This window comes from Pseudopodoces humilis, chromosome 1 (assembly GCF_049639895.1).
Source record: "Pseudopodoces humilis isolate 2021_Gansu_Grassland_sample_001 chromosome 1, ASM4963989v1, whole genome shotgun sequence".
Taxonomy (NCBI): Eukaryota; Metazoa; Chordata; class Aves; order Passeriformes; family Paridae; genus Pseudopodoces; species Pseudopodoces humilis.
The window spans coordinates 46424593-46443080 of record NC_142200.1 but is presented as its reverse complement, the minus strand read 5'-3'; the positions used below and the strand labels follow the sequence as shown (position 1 = coordinate 46443080).

Sequence of the window (18488 nt, the reverse complement as noted above, 5' to 3'; positions counted from 1 at the left end):
ATGACTTGGTATTTTGAGCAGTTCACTTAGGTATTGCTTATTGGTCTTCTCTTTTATACAGTGTTTTCATAATCCCTGTCACATAAGAGCAGTGTTGTGAAAAGCCATAATGTCATTACAGTATGATGTGTGGTTACTAATTCTTACCAGACTAACTTTTTTAATTGTTCAATTTTATAGAATGAGCTACTTAAGCTTAGATTTACCTATTTCATGGTAAGATAGGAAACTTATTTGTCATTCTTACAGCTTTCTTTCTACATACTTTTTAGAAATTTACCTGTTTAAAATGGGTAATGGTGGTATTAATGGCAATAAAAAGCAGTGCTAGTCATAAAGAGCAGGCTGACCTGAAAGTTGTACCTGTATCTGCAGCTGAATCCATTCACAGGTTCTGTGTCAAATAAGAAAAATTAAACAGTGTAAAAACAAAAGCTGTGGAATCTGGTAACTGATTAACTACTGGAGAACAGAACTACTAGCTGAGCTGAATAGAAAGGAATGAAGACAGGTTTTGTCATGCCTGTTAGGAAAAAATAACTCTTTAACATAAGTAAATGTGAATCTTTTCAATATCTGTGTATCTACATTTTTAAAAACCCTCACATAGCTACTTCCGTCTCCCAGCCATTCTTGATTTTGTCTAACTTTAAGCAAAACAATTACCATTTTCTTTTGTGCTGTGAAAAAAACCCATATCAGAATCAGTGGATACAAACCACTAGATACAAAATATCTATGCTGGATTATGTAAGACTTTATGGTATTCACACAACAGGAAGCTTCAATTATGTTTAGTGCCAGCTATTTCTAGGTAAAATTAATATTATTCTTTTGTAGAGTGCCAAGAAAAAGGCCTCCTGAGCCTCTTTAAAAAAATCAATGAATTGAAATCACCTTCTCATTAGCAGCACTGTATGTATGTGTAAAATTTTTCTTCCAAGAGTGGATAAACAGAAAAGAACATAGGAAAATTTTGTAGTCTCCCAGAAGCTGATATATTCATCAGGAAAAAATGTTTAATTTTCTTATATTCTCAGTTGATTCTGCTATCAAATATGTAAGGAAAACTTGCAAAGGGATAAACCATTCTCCAAAGAAAAATTACAGCTGGCTGAACTGTATGGTTTTCACAAGAACTCTGTGTAGAGCCTATAAAATGCTACAAGAGAGCTTTGATTTCTAAAGCTATAGTATTTTAACACAGAACATGTTGAATATATTTAAAATTCAAATGAAATAAATCACTTTTTCAAAAATCTGCTTGCCATCCTCTCTTGGGTTTATGTGTTCTGTTTTATTTGGGTTTTCCTCAGCTGCCTTCTTTTTTTAGGGGCTGGAAGTGCAGGGACTATTATTTGGGGATTCCTTTTTCCTAAATGGTAAGTAAAATATTACTTCTTATCTGCTGTTTCTTTTCTGTCCCTGAATTTATGTTGTTCACTACAGTAAAAGATAGGTGGCATGATTTTTTGCTCAGATCTGTTAACTTTTACTTCAGCCTTCCAAGGCTGAAATAAATATGCATAACTACCCAAACTGGTCATGTTACCCTGAGAAACATCAATATCAGCAAAACATTTCCATATACAACTAACACAAACAGGTGCTGCTGTGTAGAGCTTGAAGACCAGGAACACTGTACTGGGGTCCTGCAACAGCATCCCCTCATATTGCTTTTTTAAATGTTTTTCCCCCCTCCATCAAGACTTTCTAAGAGACCTGAGAGTTTGAGTTGAATAAGCCCTGGCAGTTTCTGACTATAGATGAGGAGCAGTGAAAGCACTTCAAAGAAGAGAGTTCCTTAAAATGAACAGTGTTATGGGCATCGAGAAATTTGATCTTGGCTCAGTTTCAAATGGAGCTACGCAAGCAGCTTGAGAAGAATCAAATTCAACTAGTGGGGTGATGGAGTGGCTCCTCCCTATTTTTCCAGAGAAAGCAACCACCTGTGACAGACAGCGTGGTGTTTGTTGTCTGTGTGCCCTCCCAGCTGTAAGAAATCATGCTGCTCAGAGCACTTCCAGTTCTTACACTTCTAGTTCAAATCCCATTTAGGTAGCAGCTGAACTGTGCCACTTAATCTTATTTGTTGCATCTGAAGTTTGGCTCCTTTGATGTCTTCATTGGCAATTGCAACATAAAGTACATTAAATGAATATGACTGGAGAATTAAACAATATATTTATCTTTCAGTTGCAGATCTGCAGGTAGAGGAGTTTGTGAACACACTGGCCATGTATATGTATGTCTGATCTATTAAATCTGATGCAAATACATAAGGACCTCACTATTTTATTTTATACATAGAACACACACACACACACAAATATACACACACACATATATATATGCAAAGAATTAAGCACTTACCTTTGTGCATAAAGCAAATAAAATATTTAAATTTTACTTCCCATTGTCATTCAAATTTAATCTTTACATCTAAATTTAAAGTAATAGAAACAAAAAAAAGTAAGCTTTCTGCTAATATATTTTAGCCTTATTCTGTATGCAGTGAAATAAAGTTAAAGGCTATTTTTAATTTTATTTGCTCTGCAACATTGCAACAACTCTTACAATAGAATTTCAGTAATAACTGAAATACAATAATAAGTAATCATAAATAAAATAAGTAATACAATCAAACTTCAGTTATTAGCTGATTTGCTGGTAAATAGTACAGTCATCAAAAAGAAAGGCATTGCCACTAAACTGTAACTGAAAATCGACAGCTCTACATACTGTTATAGGACTAAACATTTCAGACTGTCCAGGTCTTAAATGGGATATGATAAAATAAGACTCCCTTTTTGCAGAATTGTTCATGGGTAAGTGTTGTGTCACCTAGTTCAATGTGCCACGGCAAGGGTTATTTTGAAATCTGGACACGAGCCATGACACCACAGGAAGTTTCATATCTGTTCAAGCACAGTAACGGTGAAGCATTTTTCCCACAGTTTTATTGTCTAGGTGTGTGTGTTTACTCTTACAAGGTGAATGAGATGCAGTTCCAGTTAGACTAGTCATCTTAAGACACCCCGTGTGTGAATGTGGAGTATCAGAGTCTCCAGTAGTTTTCTAGCATGTTCAATGACCCAGGAATCTATTCAGTGGCCAACTATGTGATTACGGAGTACATAAAATCAAATAAATCTGGAAGGGAGATAAAAGTAAAGTTCAACCGTTAGTGTTAATCCGTTTTCACTCACTGTGGAGTAGATAAGGATAACACTGTAGAAGTCACTGGATTTATATTGCTGTAAAGATCAACACAAGAGAATATGAAAACAAACAGTTCAGAGTTTATTGGGAAATAAAAGGGATGACATAATTATTTGCCAGAGTGCTTCCTATAAATAGTAAGAAAGGTACAGTTTATGGTAAAGTATTTGATCAATCAGCAAGAGGGTTATTTTATTGCTTCTTATCAGATCTGTGCGTAGATTTAAGACATCTGCTTCTCTTAACATGAGGAAATGATTGCTTGCCTACATCACAAACTTTAAGATTACAAAAGTTTCAAAAGTAGAATGAGAAGCTGCCAACAAGCGTTATTTAATAAGACTGGAGAGTCAATCACAACCTATTACGACATGACAGCTTCTTCCAAAACACTATCTAATTTTAGTTACCCCATATGTCTACTGATCTGATAACAGATCAAACTTACTATTTGATCTTACAATAAGTAATATGCTGCTGAGCTCCTGAACAACATTTTCATTTTATTTAAGTTGAAAAATAAGTAGTTAAACAATGATGAGGAATGAGCAGAAAAGTTAAGTACAAGATTTTTCTAAATACTTCAGAATTCATGGTACATAGTTGATGGGAAACCAAGAAAATTTTCAGTCTTTTCAAGCAGATTTGAAGCTTGACTAATGTGTCATCTCCTGTCTGACAGTATTTCAAAATACCTCAAAAATGTTGATATAGTATTTCAGATCCAGTTTTATTTGTGCTGTACTTTATTATTTATGATGTTTTCTTGAGACCTGAATGATCTGAGTAATGTAAAAAGAATTAGATGGAACAGCTACTAACAATTATGAAATACTTGAACACTTAACTTTTGAAATATTGCTATTAACAATCTAGAAAGTATATGTTTGCAGCACTGTCCCTTCCAAACTGATCGCTGTTGTACCTTCTAGTCATGCCACCAAGCTGCCTCTGCAAGAATTCCTACATGTATCAAAACAGTCCAGCGGAATCATGAGAAGGCAGAATAGTAATAGTGAAAAACTGTGTTTTGTTTCTATTTCATCACTAACTACCTAAAATCAAGGGGTTTATCTCATTGCAGACAGCAGGGCTGGTCCCAATGAATGAAGGAACATGGATCTGCAATTTGGGAAAAAAAAAAATAACATTGAGAAGTGACAAAAAAGTTCAGCAGCCTTATACTGTACTAATTATATGTGCCTACTGGTTTCCATATTCACATAAAACACAAAAATATGTCTGGACGGCTTTGTGGTATGGTAAAATAACAAGCCATGGAAACTGTTAAAACCAAGAAGGCGGGGGGAAGCCTCCCCACGTACTTTTGTGTATAAGCCCCAGCAACCAGATAACAAATCCTGGGGCACAGAAAGATTTAACAGCATAGCCTTAAAGGCAAGGCCACTTCTGGTACAGTTGTACACCCCAATGATACTGTCTACTTCTAAACCAGCAAGAACTTCTTCCAGGAAGGCAGGGGCAGCATTTGTTTCAATGTAGGCTCTCGCACACACCCTTGCTTTTCCAGAGTGTTCTGTGCCTGCTGTCACACCAAACTGCGGCACCAGCCAGGCCCTGGCTTATCCCCTTGGCTTTCCTCTGGCAGCTCTCTGTGAAAACCCCAAGTACTGGGCCAGAGGAGAGGGCTGAGACAACACCTGGTGACCTCGATGAACAAACACGAGGCAGCAGTATGCCCAGGCAGCCAAGGCCAATGGCATCCTTGTCTGTGTCAGAAATAGTGAGGCCAGCGGGATCCTGTTCTCGGCACTGGTGAGGCTGTGAGGTTTGGGCCCCTCAATTCAGGAAGGACATTGAGGTGCTGGAGCATGTACAGAGAAGGGCAGCAAAGCTGGTAAAGGATTTGGAACATGTGTCCCATGAAGCGCTCCTCAGGGAACTGGCAGTGTTTAGCCTAGAGGAGGCTTAGGAGTGACTTTATCGCTCTCGACAACCATCAGAAAGGAGGCTGTACTCAGCTGGGGACCAGCCTCTTCTCCCAGCCAACAAGCGACAGGGCAAAAAGAAGCAGCCTCAGGTTGCTACAAAGGAGGCTTAGGTTGGACATCAGGAAGAGTGTCTTCACAGAATGGGTGATTAGACATTGGAATGGATTGTCCAGGGAGGTGGCTGAGGCACCCCCCCTGGAAGTGTTTAAGGAAAGACAGGACGTTGCACTTAGTGCCGTGGTCTAGTTGACACGGTGGTGCTTGGTCGAAGGCAGGACTCTCTCAGCGGTCTTTTCTAACCCAGCTAATCCTGATCCTGTGACCGTGTCAGCCCCTCCACCTGAAGCCCCCGGCAGCCGCCCAGGCGGGTGGGAAGGGGGGGGTGTCAGACCCTCAGGTTGCCGCACCCTCGCGAGAGCAGCGCGGAAACCTCGCGAGAGCTGCCCGCGCTCCGCCCCCCCGGGCAAGGGAAGGCGCTCGCTGCAGCTTTTCCTTTTTTCCCGCCGCTGGCGCGCGGAGCCGCCGGGAGCCAACCAGGTAACGGCGCGCGCTCTCCTCATCCTCCGCCGGGGAGCGACCGCGAGCGCGCCGCCCCCGCTCCGCCCCGGGGACGGGCCCGCCACGGCCCCTCCGGCCCCGGGTCCCCGCCGGGCGCTCCTCAGGCACTGCCCCGCCTGCCCGAGGGAGCCTCGTTCTCTCCGTTTGGGACGCTCGGGAGAAGCGGCGTGTGGGACATGCCATACCGCTCCTCTGGCGTCCCGGCTGCGGGGCGTGACCCAAGCCTGGCGGGAAGCTCCCAGGTGTTGGCCATGGCAGGATTTCCCAGAGCATCCCGGCGTGTCTTTCGAGTGAGTTTTCTGTGCGGTGTTCGTGCAAGAGGGAAAGGAGAGCAAAGTTCACCGCCGGGAAGTACAGGAGAGTTGAGTTTGTAGGAGCAGCCGGTGGGTTTTGGTGGGGATCAAGGCGCCCTGAATCCCGTGTTGTGCTCCCCAGAATCCCGGAGGGGCGGCTTGTCCCCGGCGGAAAGGTATCAACACCGATAAGCGGCCTCGGCGCGTTTATCGGTGCTGATGGATTCCTGGAGGCAATCATTGATGAAGCCGTGGAAAACCTTACGGTGCCGGAGAGAGTTCGTTTGTGGAAGAAGAGGGAAATGGACGCTTTCAGGTGGTTCTATGAAAGCGGCAGTCGGCGGGATAGCAGCAAAGCAGGACATCCGGGAGAGGGGCTGGCACGGTGCTTCCACCCCCACCCCCAAGCAGCTTCCAGCTCTGCCCCTGCCTACAAGTGTCCGTACATTCAGCTCCGGCGTTTTTTTTTCCCTAAGGACTAGAAAGCACTTTCTTAGGGCTGGAGACTAAGCCATCACTTTAACACCTGTGCAGCTGCCCAGACCTGTCAAAGGTTCGACTTGTATACTTCTTGCGGGTCCTGTATTTTAAGGGAGGTTGAACACATGTAGGAAGCTATGTATCTTTTTGGGACCCTGAAGCAGATGAAGCTTGGGAAAATGCCTTGCTTGTTGGTGTACTAATAATTTGCAGAAACTCTGAGCGGGTTTTGTGCATTTTTTTTTCTTGCAATTATCTTGGGGAGAAAAAAACCAAAACAAACACTACGGACACATTTACTGTCTAGAGTCAGATGACTTTTCCATGGAAATGAGTCATCTGACATACTTAAATCTGAAACAGTAAGTGAAAGCAAGCGTGTGGTTTTCACTGTCCTAGTCCTTGATAGAGAAAAAGCTTGATCCTGAAACATCTGTTGAAGGTGCAAAGCAAGAGTTTAAAAGCCATACCTAATGTCACTAGACAGCTGGTTCCACAGTGTTCTAAGATGGCTTAATGTGGCTGCACACAAAGTAGGGCATTTCAGCTGCAGTGATGCAAGCAGATTACTGCTCAACTTCTGTTGAAGACTTGTAGGCATTGCTAATTTCAAATGGTAATTTTATTTTCTATTAAGGTTTTCTCTGAAGACAGCATTTGCTAACATATAGCCATATCCTGAAATAGGCACTGAATTTGCTGTGGACAGAGCAGGTTAAAACAAACGTGGAGCTGCTGGCTGCATTATTGTAGCATTCAAGTATCGTTATGCTATAGAAAACATACAGTTCAAGTGTTTCTGTTGAGAATAATGTTTTGTTCCATTATTTTTATTCCATTGTAAAGATAGCCAGACTGAAAAAAAGTGATTTAAAACAGTGCACAGAGAGATGAGACAGGAGAGTGGAACCAAAGCCTCCAGGCCCTACACTTGGTTACTGTCCACTGGACTGGACATTTTATTGTGGTGAATCTGAGGGAGCAGTTAAACCAGTAGCTGCATTCAGATACTCTGAGTTGTTTGAAGGCTCTCAAGACAGGAAATGCAGCTTCTTGACTAATCATAAATCTTGTATCATCTGAACTGTAACTTACACCTCAAAAGTTTGAGAGCAAATTGTTTCTTCCATTTAGCAGTATAGGCATGGTGGTTTGCTTGCTGAAGTTGCTAACTTAGGGATAGTACAAAATAGCTTTTTTTTTTTCTTACTGCATTTTATATTACAAAGTCATAGAGATAGCTATGTCCACCTGGTAATGGCAGTCCCTTTTCAAGGGTGTTTGTTTAAAATTGATTGCATAAAAATGGGGAAAACTTAGAATGTCCAGTTTCACACAGAGGGAATGGAAGGACAGAGATTACAGTAGTATTTCAATATTGGACACCCAGTGCCAGTAGAATTGAATCTTATCTTGGCTCAGAGCCAGATCTGAGTACCATGCTTCCCCTGTAGTTTGCCTGAGGGCATAATCTCTGTAAGAAATCCTTCAAAACAAGTGAGAATTATGGGTAAAATTATCCTAAATTTTGCAGGCAGTCAAACTTCTAAGACAGGGCTATCTGACTTTGATAGTTCCTCTCAAATATTAATGTTTTGGAGATCTACAGATTTTTGCAGATACTCTCCAATTTATTTTTTTTTAATCAGGGAATGGAAATAATTTTAACATAGAATTATGAAGACTTCAAGGGGATGTGAGCTTTTCCTTGCAAAAGGGTGTAATTTGAATCCAAGTTTATATAAAGAATGTATGTAGACAAATCCATCTCTGATAAAACTTTTGACAAATGCTTTTGCTGGCAGCCAGATTTTGCCATGATGGCTTGTTTTTGGAAAACAGGAATTCTGTATAACTGTATCTTTAGATTAGAAAAAAATACAGATTCCTAGGTATTTTAATCAAATTTTGAGTTGATAGCTTTTTAAGGGGAGGAAAATTCTGTTAATTTGTATGACCTACAGCAAAATACATAGCATTGTCCAAACTTTGTGTGACTGTCAGTATTAAAGTATATAAATATATATCTTCAACAAGCATAGACAGCAAACTTTTCATTTCATTCATGGCTACAAGTTATGCTCTGATAAATTCAAATGTAAGTGTTATCATTCTGTTGTTACAGATCTACACTTCTCTTCAGAAATAGTTTCATAACTATGTAATTTAAAATATAAAGTTTGAGAGTGAGCCAGTTCTTCAAGTCAGAGAAGCTGGGAGCAGAAATAAGCAAGATGAATGCATCTGGAGGAAGCTGTGGGAGCCCTAGTTCTGCAGAACCTGCAGGAGATATCTTCAAAGAAGTGTGGTGCAAACTGAAAGAATGCCATGATAAAGAAGTACAAGGTAAATCATTGAAGGTTGGGTTTGTCAGGTGAAAGTTGGTGTTTGTCAGTTACCACAGGAAAACTTTGAACCAAAATATTCTGCATGGAACTAAATAGATTTTTAATGTTTTAAGTTATGCAGAAAGTTGGACCTGATGATTACAAATGATCCTTAGAGTTTGACCACCTCAGCCTTGTTTAACAGGATTAAACTATCAACACATATAAATTATTTGCTAGGTCAGTGAAGAAAAAGCAGCACAATGGTACGTGGAATCTCTGCTTGTGTGCAAAATATTTGTGTTACTTTACCTTTAATGGATTATGATTCAAATTTCCAAACCATGTTATTCAATGGAGTATTTCCTTTTGCTTTTGGCTTTAGTTGGTTCAGATACATTAAAATTACTTGCATTGTTTATTTCCCCTAACTTGTGCAAAATCACAGTGCAGATTAATGTTACTGAAGTGAAAATTGTTTCTTCAGATTTCAGTGTTCTAATTTTTCTCAGCAAAATTTATGATGTTTTTATAATACAATAATTCTTACATTATGTGACTTTTACTAACAATTTTACTACAGATTGGCTGTTAGTGTCTGTTCATTCTTCAGTAATTCAGAAAAGATGAATTATTGCACCAGATGTATTGTTACTGTAATATTGTTTTACAAGGAGTATTCATAAGGGTTTTTTGTTAAAAACACAAAATAAGTTAACATTTTGTTCCGCTAATCTAAAGTCACGTGATCCATTCTTTTGGATGGAATTAAAACAGTATTAGATTGTATCTTCTAACAAGTATATCCTTATGTATGAAATAGTATTTTTTTTTTATTAGGCTGGAATAAAAGTGGGTGAGTTTTTGTGATTTAAGAGCTTTAGTCATGCAAGTGGATCTTTACCCAGACCATTTGAGTGGCCTTGCTTGTTTCCACCAGCCTCAAGACCTGCTTCAGGTCTGTCCATTTTGGCCCAGTTATACCATCACTTCTTGCTTTCAAAAACTCTTAGGGATTGTTTTATAATTAATAGATGTTACATGCCTCCTACATAAAGTCTTGATGCAATAATTTGCAGCTGTCAACTGCAATAATCAGCAACAACTTTGTTGTTGATTATTAAAAAAAAACAGACTAAACAAGCAACCAAAAAGCATATACCAAAATGGCAAATGGAAAGAAAATGATAGCAGACAGTAGGATTTCTTTATATTAACATATGAACTACAATTTTATATTGTGTTCCAAAACAAAAAAAATTAACTTTTTTAATAATTATTTTTTTAATTGTCTATGGTTCTTTTGGAGTGGGTGTGATGTCAACCACAGATATATGCGGAAGTACTGACAGAATGGGATCTGACAATCTATGGCACGTCTGAGCAACAAAAACTTAACAAACGAAAAGCTCTAGTGTAGAAACTAATGTTAAGTGACCCTTTCTCTAGTTTCTTGGGGTGTGCAGCACGTGATTTTCAAGTTTGGGTTTTCTTTCTGCAAGCAAGGTACTCTTTAGCATGCATGCAGGGTGTGGCCAGGTAATTTTGCCACCAGGCAGTCTTTTTCATGCCTAGCCCTTTGTCAGTATGTCCCACACTGTGTTAGGTAAAATTAGGTCTTCCATGATAACATCAAAGTCATGCCTGAAGGATAGTTAATTTTTTCAGAAGGTGGGGATCCTCTTAGAGAAAATGGTACTGGAAGATATTTTAGAAACATCAAACACAGACTTGCCTAGACTTTGCTTGTTTCTGAAGTCTATAAATAAGAATTAAAATTGACTCATGAGTTTCCAATCTGAATGTCAGCAAAAATTATTTTAAAGGTGGTAGAAGGTGGATTAAGGGAAAATTAGTAGTTGTTGAAAAAGCTTTTTGCATGTACAAGGTACTAAACACTAAAATGGTGAAATTCTTTTTATTTAAAATTCATGAAAAGTAGAATTTATGATACATGAACTTGACATGGTCAGACATGTTATACAAGTTATATCTATAGAATGTAGACTGAAGAATACTATAAACTCATGCAGTTTGAAAGGATTTCTGTTGAATTTGGATATTACTATATAAAGGGTGTGTTTACTATATGTAAAGGATGTGTTTTTCCAGCGTTATGTAAAGAAATCCAGTTTCTTGTTCTTTTAAACTGATCATTTCCAAAAAAATTCAAATTTTGGCCTTCTTCAGCCAAAATAGCTATTATTTAACTTAAATTCATTATGAGACAATGGGTAGGACACCTACATCCCAGTTTCCAAAGATGTTTGGTATGATCAGTGTCAGTTGACTTTTCATGGAGTTCAGAAGTACTCAACAACTCAGAATAATGGTCATTAAAACTATTTGCTCTTATTTCCTATCTGTAGAATGTGTAGGATACTTACATAGTGCCCAGAAGATTCAAAGGAATTTAATAATGCTTTTGATAAACTGATTTATTTCTACAGTTGGTAATTATTACTTCTTGCTTGAAATAATTATATAGATGCTTGCTGCATGTGGATCTTATCAAGATGGGTTCGAGGATTAATTTGAATCTAAAACTCTGTACTAAAAATATCAGCATAAAAATGTGAGCAGTGTTTTATGTACAAGAAATAGCTTTGTTTTTTTAATTATTGCTTACCTCTGAAAAGCAGAAGATATCAATAGAGAAAAAAAAACTGTGGTTACAGAAGGAGAGAAACTTATGAGGAAAACAATCTCATTGATAGATTGCTGTAGGAAAGGAAATGGCTGGAAGTTCCTCAAAAGTAAATAATTACGGAAAACAGAGCTGGAAGGGATTTTAGGAGGTCATCTAGTCCATCTCTGTACCCTTGAGGTAGGATTATGTCTGCGTCATTGCTGACAGTAGCTTGTCCAACTTGTTTCAAGAAGTCTTCAGTGATAAAGATTCTGCAGTCTTCCAAGGCAATGTCAGTTTTAAGGAAGTGCATTCAACGCATCTGAAGATTCATCAGAACAGAAATTATCATAGCCATTAATTGAAATATTACAGCTATGTAGTCTAATCAAATAGCAAGTTTCATTAAAAAAGTGTTTAATTGGTCTGCCTAATGATAGTTTAAAGAAGGTCTCTGTTGCTTTAACAGGTGTAGAGGGGTGTCATTTACTAATGCACTTAAGCATTAGGCAGTGTAGATCTATATAGCCTACAGCTTGTCTATTCCATGAAAATATTGCACAAAAGATAAAATTGGATTGGGAAGGGACACAGTGTAGTTCCACATAATTTTATGTGCTCCCTATGTTAAATAAGGAAACTTGAAAAAGCAAAGCACTTTAAATGAGCATGCTTAAAAACTCTCAATACTCTGGAAAAGCGAAAGGAAGAGACTACAGCAGATGTAGTAATTCAAGGCTCTTGGATAGATATAACAGGCTGGTTTCCTGCCTTCTCATTGCAGTCATTTGAACTAAGAAAAAATGCAACCTTTAAGTAACTAGTTTAGTTCTTCCTGAATTCAGGTGAGAAGGGAGATAGTGTTACCTGTAGCACAGTACTGGGCCTTTTGAGACCTGCCTCTTCAATTGGTCGCTCAGGTTGCCAAAGTTACAATCCTAAATACTTGCTGAACAGACTACCTGTTCATACAGGAGATGCATTGTTGTGCAGCTTCATTCCTTCCGATGGGCGTGGAGCAGCTTTAAAGCAAGCTTTATAGGGGTTCTAATTGCAGATGCCTAATTGACTTGATGAATAGCAACTACTTAAAAAAATAAACCCTCTTTCTGTGCTGATCTGCATGATAGAACATAATGTCTCACAGGTGCTGAACACTTGGAGATAAAAGAGATCTTGCTATATTTCCTAAGAATTTTTTTAAGTAGTCTGTCTGCATTTTTAACTCATTGTCTCACTGGCATCTTGTAGCAAGTATGGGTTCACTGCGTCTGTGGCTGGCTTGACATTTTAAGTGGCCTGAAGAGTGAACCTTCTCAAGCAATTAATTCTTCCCTTTGAGCTGTTCCTAGTTGAGTGTGGTAGGGGAGAAAAAATAGTCTGTTAACTGTCTTAACCTATATTTTCTTTAATAAGATGTAGTATCAGCTATGTATTTAGGCTTAAATTCAAAGTAGTCTGAAGTTTTCTTTCAAGTATTCTGGTTTTATAAGTTTATCCTGAAATTCTACATGCATAATGTTTTTGCAAGAGAGCTTACAGGAAGCCTGATGTTCGACCTAGGTTGGTAGTAATCTTTCATCATTAGAAGAGAATAACCATGCTAGGAAATATTGTTATTTTCTGATGTGATATGAAAATTTCTCTTGGATTTCTGTGTAAGAAACTGTTCTGTCATGGAAGTCTGATTATTTCTGTTTATTTGGAACAGGAATGACCTGCTTGTGTGTGGGTAATATCACATAAATTTCCATAGCACTGTGTCCTGCTTGTTCAACTGTTTTGTACATAAATATCTTCTTGTCTCTGTGCACATACAAATGCACCCAAGACCTTGCAAGCAGTTTGGCTGGACAGTGTTCTGTCCCCTGGGCTGTCAGCTGTCCACTCCTGCTGAAAACACCAATTGTATTTGCAAACCTTTTCAATTCTTCTCAGGATATATAGTTAGGAGTGTGGAACTCTTAGTGGGAGAAGGGCCACAGATGAAATATCATTCCTCAATTCACCTTCAGATATTCCAAGGAAGCTTTGACTGAGAGAATCTGGTAGCACATCTCCAAAGAAGGATGTCGTCCTGTGCTTTAAAGCCTTGAATCACATATTTTTAATGTTTCCTTTATGCATATACACTGTAAAGCATTTCTTAGTTCAGTGATTGGATGCTTCATTTCCAGTGTAGTAGTATGACTTTATGTGCACACAGAACCTATTTTATGCTACTTATGTGGGCATAGTCAATGAAAATATATTGACAGTGCTGGCTATTCATGTGTGGTTATTTCACAAAGGTGTTTGTTTACTTGTGTTAAATCTATGTGTTTGTTTAAGAAGTCCTTGTTTCCTGGAGATCACAATGACTATATTTGTTTCTAAGATCCTGTAGAACACACTCAAAAAGCCCAGAAGCAACCTTTTGCTCTCCAGATTAGTGACATTTTTTGTCTCTTTGTAGATGACAGTGGAAAATGGGGAGCTAATTTATTGGTCTTACGCATTTTTTTAAGTCAGAATTCTATAACGTAATTTCTTCTTTCTACTTTTCAGGCTTACAGCTGAAAATATCTAAGTTGAAAAAGGAAAGATGCTTGTAAGTACTCATCTTAATGATCTAATTTATTAATGAGCTGCAATTATTGGAAGATCAATTATGGTTTCATGGATTCTTCCTTTAGATGTATAAAAAACTCTGCTTCACTAATTCAGCTGAAGTAATCTGAAAGATGTATGGAGCTCTTTACAGGGTGTGTTTTTTCTTGAGTATATTTATAAATTAAGTAATTGCTCAATTTTAATCTGAAATAATGAAATTATCTCTTGCTTTTGATTTTAGCCTGGTGTATCATAAGTTGCTTCCATGTTCTGGAATCCTAAATTTCTAAATGAGATATATCAGTGCTGTGGCTGAACAAATACCAGATAGGTTAATCATTGTTTGTTGGAATCTTTCTACAACTGCCACATTGTAGATACAGTACTGTTACATAGGAGGTCTTGTTCTCCTTGCTGCATCTGAATACCTGGGGTTTAGTATTTCAAACTTGGTAATCAGCTGACAATGAGCACCTTATTTTGTATCCCACTCCGGCATTGGAGCTAATGACTTATAAAGCCTAGGTCAGACTGGCCATTATGCAGTGCCTTCATAGCCAAAAGTGTCTGTCATGTTTATCAGGTATACTGGAATTTTAAGGAAAAAAACCCCAACCAACAGCCTAGTTCCTTCTGTCATTTTACTGTCTTTATGGGGCACTTTACAGGGTTTAGGTGAAAGGCATGTAGTATTAGTGTACATTTATGTCTTACTTATTTATTGAAAATTACTTAATGCCATAGAATGACTTAGAATTAACTAGGAACAATTTTTAAATTGGCTACATTAAGTCTCCCGTGAGTGGCATAAACAGAAAAAAATGAGGGGATTTTTTTGTGGTTTTAGCTTTTTGTTGGAGGGATTATTTAATGTCGTAAGCATCAGGAAAATACAGCCTGCTTTTGTCAGACTTCAAATTTTGCCATGGTCTGTCTGTACTTGGTTAGTGAACTGAGGTAAAAAAAGTTTAACATTTTGTCCTTCCCAAGTAAAAGTAGAAGCCTTAAATGGTCCCTGATGGTGTTTGCATATAACAGTTTTATAGGCTGAATATGTAGTTGGAATGGTGTATATGGGTCTGTGTGCAGGAAAAATGAAGGATCTGTACTTAAATTTAAGGATTAATAAAATATGTTTGTGATTGTACACTGTAGAAGCTTCCAGCTGTGCCATTCACTTTATGACCCGTGAGTTCTAGTTTCTTGTACTATTGTAATGCCAGCAGTATGAAATGTGGTTGGCTAAACTTAAGTTAAGGGGATAGTGCCAATTTAAAAGTATGTTTGTGTAAAAGAACTGTATCAACAAGTTAGTAAATATGTTTTCATTTCCTGGTGTGTGTGTGTGTGCACTTAACAGCTTTTCATGAGCCAATTTCATGACTTCCACAAGTAATCCATCTCGGGCACACTGAAAACAAACAACTGCTTTCATGGAGATATGCAAAGGATTCCATGGTAAAAAGAAGAGCTGGGAATTTCTCAGAAGTTAGTCATTGTCATGTTAGTCAGATTCAGGCGCTTAGCTTTTACTGAACATTAATTTCCGTGTAGAAAATAATTATGTGCTTGTCGCTCATACCTTGTTTGCATCTTGAAGAGATGTGATCTGATGATAAAACTGAAAGGGAGCTAAAATTGGGAAGTTAATGCTGCTACTTTTCCTTAGCTCTTTTAAGGAGAAAATATTCTTCGTTAGTTAATTAATTAGTTCTGCTTTTTAGAGAAGGTATTTTCCACAAGATTATCTGCTTCTGAGGGTTTTGGAAAGAGACTTCTCTTGTCTTTATTCATATTATGGGAATATGTGCTCTATAGAGAATTTCTTCTTGAGGAAGTAAACCTCTAATGGATCTAAAGACTTTTCAGAGGTTTCCAAACCTAATGTGGTTTGCCACACAGAATTTACTCACTGATAAGACCAAAATGACCTGATTGTGAAAGCTCCCATTAGATTCCAAACAGCTCCACAACACAGTAAAGTGTAAGAGAAGGGTTTGAGTTTGTTCTCTGAAATTGTTGCTTGAACATTGTTAGCTTTAATGTCTTGATTGTCATCAATTCCGGTTTTTACCTGAAAAAAAATCAGATGTAACAGAAGATCACCTGTATTATGAATTAGAAACTAGCTGCATCTTTTGTCTGACATTTGTAAATTATTATTAATCAGAAACACTAGCTTTGTTTATCTTCAACTTAATATTTGTGCTGATGATAATCATGTTTCCCAAGGATATGAAACAAACATGCCAGAGAAAATTCTCTAGTGAAAAAGTAATTGCTGCAATTTAAAGCTAGAACTAATTTTTCCTCTTTTTCTTTTCAGGGATGCAGAAAGGCTTGAAGAGTTCTATACCAAGAACCAGCAGCTCAGAGAACAGCAAAAAGCACTTCATGACACTATCAAGGTTTTAGAAGACAGGTGAAGTAGTGTCTTCTGTCTTTTGAGTTTGCTTTATTTTGCTCTTAGAGAGTAGCTCTGGATGCTTTGAGTTTATTGTGTTTTGGTGTGGGATTAATGATTTTTCTTTTTAGTGAGCCAGTCCTTTTCTAATGCAATCCAAATAGTGTGTTCTAGAGTAAGGTGTAGAATTTGAATTTTTCCAACTGAAGAGCAATCATAAAATATATTACATATATATATATTTATTTATCTCATCTATATAACTAAATATAAAATAAATAATAAATAGAAATAAATAAAAATTCTGTTATGTTGTTATTTTCAAAGTGCTTATCTTGTTTAGTTCAGTTAAGATCAATTGAAATTAGAATAGAGCAACATGGGAGACAAACAGACATTTTAAAGTTCATTCTTTTGTATCCTTCTTTGTATAGTTAAATTTTATATTGATCAGATGTAATACAAGTACAAAACCCAAAGACTATAATATGTCGTGAAACTAATGAAATAACTCACTAGGAAATATTTCAGATTTGAAGGGGTCTTTTTTACTAATTGCTTGTTTTACCTAAATTTGATCACAGGTTCTGTCTGTTGCCTTTGTTTGGACTTAGGTGTTCTCCTCACCTTTTGATCCATTCTGCCTTTTATTTGTTCCTATTTAATCTGGTACAGCAAAACAAAACTAATAGACATGAAATTACAGTGCAATTTTTTTATCTTTAAAAACTATACCTGTTTTGGAGAGTGTATGTTAAATTTGCTGTCAATAGGCTCTCAGAAGCTTTCTGGGAACAGATCATCATTACATAGTAAATGGTTTTCCACTATTCCAGTGTTATCTCAAATTTTAAAGCTGTGATACTCTACTTTCAACTCCATTTCTCTGTGAAAGGCATTAGGGATACGCTTGTAGCCAAGCAGGTAATAAACTTTCATACCATGTAAGTAGAGAGGCATTCATGGTGTGGATGGACTTTTCTAATCCATTACCAGATGAATTACATTGTGAGTAATTTTGAAAAGAAAAGTATCTCAACTGATTTAATACAAGGAGATTGTACTACTGTGTTTGTTACACATTCAGATAAGATAGTATGAGAAGGTGTTTCAATATTTTACTTTTGCCATAATTCCACAATATTAAAACACCAATAAACCAGTATGGCTTTTACCTCCAATATTCAGCTGTGAAATTGGAAACTTACATAGTTTGCTTAGCTGGGGTTTTTTAATACTTGATGTAGTACTAGCAGCAATGCAGAACTTTTGACTAACTTATTTAGCAGGCAAAAGAAACTGGTTTTCAAAGTGGTTTTCACTTTGGTAATACTGTTAGCTTTTTGCTGTGTATCAGAAATAAATAAATTCCATTTATCAACTATAAAATGAACACACATTTCATTGCATGAATGAGTATGTCAGGTAAGATGGAGTGATTGTAACCATTCCTTTTCTGATCATGGATATGTTTTAAACAGCCAGTCTAAGCCATTAGAGACCGTGGAGTCAATGCTCCTCATGAACTTTTGGATCCATTTCAAATTATTGGTGCTTAGGTAAAGATAAAGGATTTCACATTTGCTTGGCAGTTGTTACAGAGTGGAATTACTCTTTGTCCTTTTTATTTTACGATTTTGCTTAATGACAGTACATATCCTTCTTAGATGAAGTAGTAATTCTATTTACTGTAGTAAATTGCTTATTTGTATTTTCCTGAATGAACTTTACTTAAAATGAATGGTGATTTATATCTGACAGTACTCTTAGTAGGATGTCTCACAAAGGTTTTCAGTGGCAAGGTGTAGCATGCTTCACTTTATTAAATAAAGTAATAAATAAATAAAGTAAACAACAATGCATGTTGTTTTAGAAGTATCCGGTACCTACAATCATTTATGCGAATGTTAGAGCACATAGTATTAGATCCTTTAGAAATCTCAAAACATTGCTATGTGAACATATAAAACCACAGTACTTAATGGTGTTCTGCACAGCTGTCAGAAGTTTTCTGGTTTTCATTGTTCAAAA

The 18488-nt window shown here is 37.4% G+C and overlaps 1 protein-coding gene across 1 annotated transcript in view; it reads left to right on the top strand.

Moving 5' to 3' along the window:
• The first annotated feature begins 5787 nt into the window (after positions 1–5787).
• RBBP8 (RB binding protein 8, endonuclease) overlaps positions 5788–18488 on the top strand; it is a 34034-nt gene continuing 21333 nt past the window's right edge. The window contains exons 1-4 of the mRNA XM_005517217.3: positions 5788–6022; positions 8631–8851; positions 14009–14051; positions 16380–16475. Coding sequence (XP_005517274.1) covers positions 8740–8851; positions 14009–14051; positions 16380–16475 — 251 coding nt within the window. The 5' untranslated portion in view covers positions 5788–6022; positions 8631–8739. The remainder of the gene's footprint in view (positions 6023–8630; positions 8852–14008; positions 14052–16379; positions 16476–18488) is intronic.